At 46.6% G+C, this 10,000-nt stretch overlaps 1 protein-coding gene across 15 annotated transcripts in view; it reads left to right on the forward strand.

The window, feature by feature from the left end:
* LOC110500735 (actin-binding LIM protein 2-like) overlaps positions 1-10,000 on the forward strand; it is a 136,099-nt gene that overhangs the window by 79,437 nt on the left and 46,662 nt on the right. For all 15 annotated transcript variants that reach the window (XM_036958217.1, XM_036958224.1, XM_036958216.1 and 12 more), the window contains 3 exons: positions 1,261-1,444; positions 2,976-3,088; positions 3,263-3,389. In XM_036958217.1, the coding sequence (XP_036814112.1) occupies positions 1,261-1,444; positions 2,976-3,088; positions 3,263-3,389 (424 nt within the window). The remainder of the gene's footprint in view (positions 1-1,260; positions 1,445-2,975; positions 3,089-3,262; positions 3,390-10,000) is intronic.

A 10,000-nucleotide genomic window follows, 5' to 3' on the forward strand; every position in this document is an offset into this window, starting at 1 on the left:
GACACACACATATAAACACATGCTGAGACATGCAGACACCCCACACACATAAACACATGCTGAGAGATGCAGACACCACACACTCTCTCTGCGTCTCAGTGATATGTTGCTGGCAGCCACAGTGGGTAATGAAAACAAAACGTGTAGAAAAGGCTCTTGGTATCACAGTTGTTCCTCTCACTTGTTCCAGACTGTGAGATAGTGCTGGTGTTATCAACCGTGTCCATTCCTCTTCTTTGGACCTCTCTTCGTGGATTCCAGTTATCCATCTGTACCACCCTCTCAGGCATTTCAGATAGAGTTATCCATCTGTACCACCCTCTCAGGCGTTTCAGATAGAGTTATCCATCTGTACCACCCTCTCAGGCGTTTCAGATAGAGTTATCCATCTGTACCACCCTCTCAGGCGTTTCAGATAGAGTTATCCATCTGTACCACCCTCTCAGGCGTTTCAGATAGAGTTATCCATCTGTACCACCCTCTCAGGCGTTTCAGATAGAGTTATCCATCTGTACCACCCTCTCAGGCGTTTCAGATAGAGTTATCCATCTGTACCACCCTCTCAGGCGTTTCAGATAGAGTTATCCATCTGTACCACCCTCTCAGGCGTTTCAGATAGAGTTATCCATCTGTACCACCCTCTCAGGCGTTTCAGATAGAGTTATCCATCTGTACCACCCTCTCAGGCGTTTCAGATAGAGTTATCCATCTGTACCACCCTCTCAGGCGTTTCAGATAGAGTTATCCATCTGTACCACCCTCTCAGGCATTTCAGATAGAGTTATCCATCTGTACCACCCTCTCAGGCATTTCAGATAGAGTTATCCATCTGTACCACCCTCTCAGGCGTTTCAGATAGAGTTATCCATCTGTACCACCCTCTCAGGCATTTCAGATAGAGTTATCCATCTGTACCACCCTCTCAGGCGTTTCAGATAGAGTTATCCATCTGTACCACCCTCTCAGGCGTTTCAGATAGAGTTATCCATCTGTACCACCCTCTCAGGCGTTTCAGATAGAGTTATCCATCTGTACCACCCTCTCAGGCGTTTCAGATAGAGTTATCCATCTGTACCACCCTCTCAGGCGTTTCAGCTGATTGTGAAGAAGGCACTGCATACCTAAATGTTGGTTAACCCATTCAATTGCTGGAAGTATTTATAGAATGTGATCTTTCTTTTTTATACAGCAAAACAACAAAACACACTGCTATCTTTGATTCGATGTCTCATTGTGTTCCTCTCTCTCCCCCCCGTGCAGTGTGTGGCGTTGACCTGGCCCAGGGGGGGTTCTTTGTGCGTCAGGGGGAGTACATCTGCACCCTGGACTACCAGCGGATGTACGGCACGCGCTGCTTCAGCTGTGAGGAGTTCATCGAGGGAGAGGTGGTGTCAGCGCTGGGAAAGACCTACCACCCACGCTGCTTCGTCTGCGTCACCTGCAAGTAAGGAAGAAGGGACACACACACACACACACACACACACACACACACACACACACACACACACACACCTACACACACCTACACACACACACACACACACACACACACACACACACACACACACCTACACACACACACCTGTGTGTGCGTCTCTGTGTGTTTGTGTGTGCGTCTGTGTGTGTTTGTGTGTGTGTGTGCGCGTCTGTGTGCGTATCTGTGCCTGTGTGTGTCTGTGTGTGTTTGTGTGTGTGCATCTGTGTGTGTGTTTGTCTGTGTGTGTATCTGTGCCTGTGTGTGTCTGTGTGTGTGCGTCTGTGTATGTTTTTGTGTGTGTGTCTGTGTGTGTATCTGTGCCTGTGTGTGCGTGTGTGTTTGTCCCTACTCTTGAACCTGAGCAGCCTGGCTGTGACAGTGACCATTTCAGATCCAGTGGGACTTACGTAGAGCATCAGGTGATAAACATAGCATGATAACAACTCCCATCTTTCACACTAATATCAGCCAAGACACTATGGAATCATCTCTGCTCTATTCTACTGAATCCACTGCCAGTCTGGTAGTGAGATACTTCATCCTCAGTGCTGCAGTACAGTTTGGGGTGATGGAGTCTTCCCTAATGCTGCTCACCTAAAGACATTGATACAGACAGTGTCTGTGTGTGTCTGTGTGTGTTTGGGCGTGTCTGTGTGTGTCTGTGTGTGTGCGTCTGTGTATGTTTGTGTGTGTGTGTGTCTGTGTGTGTATCTGTGCCTGTGTGTGTCTGTGTGTGCGCGTCTGTGTATGTTTGTGTGTGTGTGTCTGTGTATGTATCTGTGCCTGTGTGTGTTTGTGTGTGTGTGTGTGTGTGTATCTGTGCCTGTGTGTGTCTGTGTGTGCGCGTCTGTGTATGTTTGTGTGTGTGTGTCTGTGTGTGTATCTGTGCCTGTGTGTGTTTGTGTGTGTGTGTGTGTGTGTGTGTGTGTATCTGTGCCTGTGTGTGTCTGTGTGTGCGCGTCTGTGTATGTTTGTGTGTGTGTGTCTGTGTGTGTATCTGTGCCTGTGTGTGTTTGTGTGTGTGTGTGTGTGTATCTGTGCCTGTGTGTGTGTGCTGCTCACCTAAAGGCATTGATACATTTATGCATGGTCATTGTGGGGGTTATTTGTTCACGGTGCTAGATTTCACATGATCTAATAGCGTGATAATTTAGTTGAAACGGAAAAGGTCTTCGTCAGTGGCCTTCGTCCATCAGTGGCCTTCGTCCATCAGTGGCCTTCGTCCGTCAGTTGTCCTCGTCAGTGGCCCTCGTCAGAGGCCCTCGTCAGTGGCCTTCATCAGAACTAATTTTCTTTGTCAATGTTGTTCCCCCCAAAAATTGTTGCACGTCGAATCACGTTGGTTGACCGCCCTTCACATGTTACCCTGGAAATGTCAGCCACAGACATCATCGTCTGCAGTCTTACTCACCCAGACAGTAAAAGATGCTCAGAGTTTAATAATGACTAGTCCATTGTTGTGAACTGACAGTGTCTTGTGTTGCGTGTTGATTGACAGACAGCCGTTCCCTGCCGGTGACCGTGTGACATTTAACGGTAAAGAGTGTGTCTGCCAAAACTGTACAGAGCCCCAGTCTGCCAACAGCCCTGCTCCCATACAGGCTGTCCACAGTAAGTTACCCTACATACACTCATGTTCTGTCTCTCTGTCTCACGTCATCATTCTATCCAGTATAATATCAGTCCATCTCCTTCTCTTGCTTCACATCCTGATAAATCTCTCTATTTCTCTCTCTCTCTCACCCCTCCTCTCTCACCCTCTCTCACCCTCCTCTCTCCCTGTAGACTGCTGTGGCTGTGGGAAGGAGTTTAAGAATGAGCAGTCTCTGGTAGCGCTGGATAAACACTGGCACCTGGGCTGCTTCAAGTGTAAGGTGTGCAACAAGGTGCTCAACGCCGAGTACATCAGCAAGTGAGTCTCTCATAGCCTTAACACCTCAACACCACAACACCTCAACACCTCCTCAACACCTCCTCAACACCACCTCAACACCTCAACACCTCCTCAACACCTCCTCAACACCACCTCAACACCTCAACACCGCAACACCTCCTCAACACCACCTCAACACCTCAACACCACAACACCTCAACACCTCCTCAACACCTCCTCAACACCACAACTCCTCAACACCTCAACACCTCAACACCTCCTCAACACCACCTCAACACCTCAACACCACAACACCTCAACACCTCCTCAACACCTCCTCAACACCACAACTCCTCAACACCTCAACACCTCAACACCTCAACACCTCCTCAACACCACAACTCCTCAACACCACAACACCACAAGAGGCCGACGCGTCAGCTTGAATTAAAAAGTGATACTAGCAAGTGTAGTGTTCAGGTTTCTGTTTTCTTTGAAGGAATCACATCACTCACCTGTAACCAGATAACTCCGATCACATCACTCACCTGTAACCAGGTAACTCAGATCACATCACTCACCTGTAACCAGGTAACTCCGATCACATCACTCACCTGTAACCAGGTAACTCAGATCACATCACTCACCTGTAACCAGGTAACTCCGATCACATCACTCACCTGTAACCAGGTAACTCAGATCACATCACTCACCTGTAACCAGGTAACTCAGATCACATCACTCACCTGGAACCAGGTAACTCAGATCACATCACTCACCTGTAACCAGGTAACTCAGATCACATCACTCACCTGTAACCAGATAACTCCAATCACATCACTCACCTGTAACCAGATAACTCCGATCACATCACTCACCTGTAACCAGGTAACTCAGATCACATCACTCACCTGTAACCAGGTAACTCAGATCACATCACTCACCTGGAACCAGGTAACTCAGATCACATCACTCACCTGTAACCAGGTAACTCAGATCACATCACTCACCTGTAACCAGGTAACTCAGATCACATCACTCACCTGGAACCAGGTAACTCAGATCACATCACTCACCTGTAACCAGGTAACTCAGATCACATCACTCACCTGTAACCAGGTAACTCACGTCACATCACTCACCTGTAACCAGGTAACTCAGATCACATCACTCACCTGGAACCAGGTAACTCAGATCACATCACTCACCTGTAACCAGGTAACTCAGATCACATCACTCACCTGTAACCAGGTAACTCACGTCACATCACTCACCTGTAACCAGGTAACTCAGATCACATCACTCACCTGTAACCAGGTAACTCAGATTACATCACTCACCTGTAACCAGGTAACTCAGATCACATCACTCACCTGTAACCAGATAACTCAGATCACATCACTCACCTGTAACCAGGTAACTCAGATCACATCACTCACCTGTAACCAGATAACTCAGATCACATCACTCACCTGTAACCAGATATCTCAGATCACATCACTCACCTGTAACCAGATAACTCCGATCACATCACTCACCTGTAACCAGGTAACTCAGATCACATCACTCACCTGTAACCAGGTAACTCAGATCACATCACTCACCTGTAACCAGGTAACTCAGATCACATCACTCACCTGTAACCAGGTAACTCAGATCACATCACTCACCTGTAACCAGGTAACTCACGTCACATCACTCACCTGTAACCAGGTAACTCAGATCACATCACTCACCTGTAACCAGATAACTCAGATCACATCGCTCACCTGTAACCAGGTAACTCACGTCACATCACTCACCTGTAACCAGGTAACTCAGATCACATCACTCACCTGTAACCAGATAACTCAGATCACATCACTAACCTGTAACCAGGTAACTCAGATCACATCACTCACCTGTAACCAGGTAACTCAGATCACATCACTCACCTGTAACCAGGTAACTCAGATCACATCACTCACCTGTAACCAGGTAACTCCGATCACATCACTCACCTGTAACCAGGTAACTCAGATCACATCACTCACCTGTAACCAGGTAACTCACGTCACATCACTCACCTGTAACCAGGTAACTCAGATCACATCACTCACCTGTAACCAGATAACTCAGATCACATCACTAACCTGTAACCAGGTAACTCAGATCACATCACTCACCTGTAACCAGGTAACTCAGATCACATCACTCACCTGTAACCAGGTAACTCAGATCACATCACTCACCTGTAACCAGGTAACTCAGATCACATCACTCACCTGTAACCAGATAACTCAGATCACATCACTCACCTGTAACCAGGTAACTAAGATCACATCACTCACCTGTAACCAGATAACTCAGATCACATCACTCACCTGTAACCAGGTAACTCAGATCACATCACTCACCTGTAACCAGATAACTCTGATCACATCACTAACCTGTAACCAGATAACTCAGATCACATCACTCACCTGTAACCAGATAACTCAGATCACATCACTCACCTGTAACCAGGTAACTCAGATCACATCACTCACCTGTAACCAGGTAACTCAGATTACATCACTCACCTGTAACCAGGTAACTCAGATCACATCACTCACCTGTAACCAGATAACTCAGATCACATCACTCACCTGTAACCAGGTAACTCAGATCACATCACTCACCTGTAACCAGATAACTCCGATCACATCACTCACCTGTAACCAGGTAACTCAGATCACATCACTCACCTGTAACCAGGTAACTCAGATCACATCACTCACCTGTAACCAGGTAACTCAGATCACATCACTCACCTGTAACCAGGTAACTCAGATCACATCACTCACCTGTAACCAGGTAACTCACGTCACATCACTCACCTGTAACCAGGTAACTCAGATCACATCACTCACCTGTAACCAGATAACTCAGATCACATCGCTCACCTGTAACCAGGTAACTCACGTCACATCACTCACCTGTAACCAGGTAACTCAGATCACATCACTCACCTGTAACCAGATAACTCAGATCACATCACTAACCTGTAACCAGGTAACTCAGATCACATCACTCACCTGTAACCAGGTAACTCACGTCACATCACTCACCTGTAACCAGGTAACTCAGATCACATCACTCACCTGTAACCAGATAACTCAGATCACATCGCTCACCTGTAACCAGGTAACTCACGTCACATCACTCACCTGTAACCAGGTAACTCAGATCACATCACTCACCTGTAACCAGGTAACTCAGATCACATCACTCACCTGTAACCAGGTAACTCAGATCACATCACTCACCTGTAACCAGGTAACTCAGATCACATCACTCACCTGTAACCAGGTAACTCAGATCACATCACTCACCTGTAACCAGATAACTCCGATCACATCACTCACCTGTAACCAGGTAACTCAGATCACATCACTCACCTGTAACCAGGTAACTCCGATCACATCACTCACCTGTAACCAGGTAACTCCGATCACATCACTCACCTGTAACCAGGTAACTCAGATCACATCACTCACCTGGAACCAGGTAACTCAGATCACATCACTCACCTGGAACCAGGTAACTCAGATCACATCACTCACCTGTAACCAGGTAACTCAGATCACATCACTCACCTGGAACCAGGTAACTCAGATCACATCACTCACCTGTAACCAGGTAACTCAGATCACATCACTCACCTGTAACCAGGTAACTCAGATCACATCACTCACCTGTAACCAGGTAACTCCGATCACATCACTCACCTGTAACCAGGTAACTCCGATCACATCACTCACCTGTAACCAGGTAACTCAGATCACATCACTCACCTGTAACCAGGTAACTCAGATCACATCACTCACCTGTAACCAGGTAACTCACGTCACATCACTCACCTGTAACCAGGTAACTCAGATCACATCACTCACCTGGAACCAGGTAACTCAGATCACATCACTCACCTGTAACCAGGTAACTCAGATCACATCACTCACCTGTAACCAGATAACTCAGATCACATCACTCACCTGTAACCAGATATCTCAGATCACATCACTCACCTGTAACCAGATAACTCCGATCACATCACTCACCTGTAACCAGGTAACTCAGATCACATCACTCACCTGTAACCAGGTAACTCAGATCACATCACTCACCTGTAACCAGGTAACTCAGATCACATCACTCACCTGTAACCAGGTAACTCAGATCACATCACTCACCTGTAACCAGGTAACTCACGTCACATCACTCACCTGTAACCAGGTAACTCAGATCACATCACTCACCTGTAACCAGATAACTCAGATCACATCGCTCACCTGTAACCAGGTAACTCACGTCACATCACTCACCTGTAACCAGGTAACTCAGATCACATCACTCACCTGTAACCAGATAACTCAGATCACATCACTAACCTGTAACCAGGTAACTCAGATCACATCACTCACCTGTAACCAGGTAACTCAGATCACATCACTCACCTGTAACCAGGTAACTCAGATCACATCACTCACCTGTAACCAGGTAACTCCGATCACATCACTCACCTGTAACCAGGTAACTCAGATCACATCACTCACCTGTAACCAGGTAACTCACGTCACATCACTCACCTGTAACCAGGTAACTCAGATCACATCACTCACCTGTAACCAGATAACTCAGATCACATCACTAACCTGTAACCAGGTAACTCAGATCACATCACTCACCTGTAACCAGGTAACTCAGATCACATCACTCACCTGTAACCAGGTAACTCAGATCACATCACTCACCTGTAACCAGGTAACTCAGATCACATCACTCACCTGTAACCAGATAACTCAGATCACATCACTCACCTGTAACCAGGTAACTAAGATCACATCACTCACCTGTAACCAGATAACTCAGATCACATCACTCACCTGTAACCAGGTAACTCAGATCACATCACTCACCTGTAACCAGATAACTCTGATCACATCACTAACCTGTAACCAGATAACTCAGATCACATCACTCACCTGTAACCAGATAACTCAGATCACATCACTCACCTGTAACCAGGTAACTCAGATTACATCACTCACCTGTAACCAGGTAACTCAGATTACATCACTCACCTGTAACCAGGTAACTCAGATCACATCACTCACCTGTAACCAGATAACTCAGATCACATCACTCACCTGTAACCAGGTAACTCAGATCACATCACTCACCTGTAACCAGATAACTCCGATCACATCACTCACCTGTAACCAGGTAACTCAGATCACATCACTCACCTGTAACCAGGTAACTCAGATCACATCACTCACCTGTAACCAGGTAACTCAGATCACATCACTCACCTGTAACCAGGTAACTCAGATCACATCACTCACCTGTAACCAGGTAACTCACGTCACATCACTCACCTGTAACCAGGTAACTCAGATCACATCACTCACCTGTAACCAGATAACTCAGATCACATCGCTCACCTGTAACCAGGTAACTCACGTCACATCACTCACCTGTAACCAGGTAACTCAGATCACATCACTCACCTGTAACCAGATAACTCAGATCACATCACTAACCTGTAACCAGGTAACTCAGATCACATCACTCACCTGTAACCAGGTAACTCACGTCACATCACTCACCTGTAACCAGGTAACTCAGATCACATCACTCACCTGTAACCAGATAACTCAGATCACATCGCTCACCTGTAACCAGGTAACTCACGTCACATCACTCACCTGTAACCAGGTAACTCAGATCAAATCACTCACCTGTAACCAGGTAACTCAGATCACATCACTCACCTGTAACCAGGTAACTCCGATCACATCACTCACCTGTAACCAGGTAACTCAGATCACATCACTCACCTGTAACCAGGTAACTCAGATCACATCACTCACCTGTAACCAGATAACTCCGATCACATCACTCACCTGTAACCAGGTAACTCAGATCACATCACTCACCTGTAACCAGGTAACTCCGATCACATCACTCACCTGTAACCAGGTAACTCCGATCACATCACTCACCTGTAACCAGGTAACTCAGATCACATCACTCACCTGGAACCAGGTAACTCAGATCACATCACTCACCTGGAACCAGGTAACTCAGATCACATCACTCACCTGTAACCAGGTAACTCAGATCACATCACTCACCTCGAACCAGGTAACTCAGATCACATCACTCACCTGTAACCAGGTAACTCAGATCACATCACTCACCTGTAACCAGGTAACTCAGATCACATCACTCACCTGTAACCAGGTAACTCCGATCACATCACTCACCTGTAACCAGGTAACTCCGATCACATCACTCACCTGTAACCAGGTAACTCAGATCACATCACTCACCTGTAACCAGGTAACTCAGATCACATCACTCACCTGTAACCAGGTAACTCACGTCACATCACTCACCTGTAACCAGGTAACTCAGATCACATCACTCACCTGGAACCAGGTAACTCAGATCACATCACTCACCTGTAACCAGGTAACTCAGATCACATCACTCACCTGTAACCAGGTAACTCACGTCACATCACTCACCTGTAACCAGGTAACTCAGATCACATCACTCACCTGTAACCAGGTAACTCAGATTACATCACTCACCTGTAACCAGGTAACTCAGATCACATCACT

This window comes from Oncorhynchus mykiss, chromosome 21, assembly GCF_013265735.2.
Source record: "Oncorhynchus mykiss isolate Arlee chromosome 21, USDA_OmykA_1.1, whole genome shotgun sequence".
In the NCBI taxonomy this organism is placed as follows: Eukaryota; Metazoa; Chordata; class Actinopteri; order Salmoniformes; family Salmonidae; genus Oncorhynchus; species Oncorhynchus mykiss.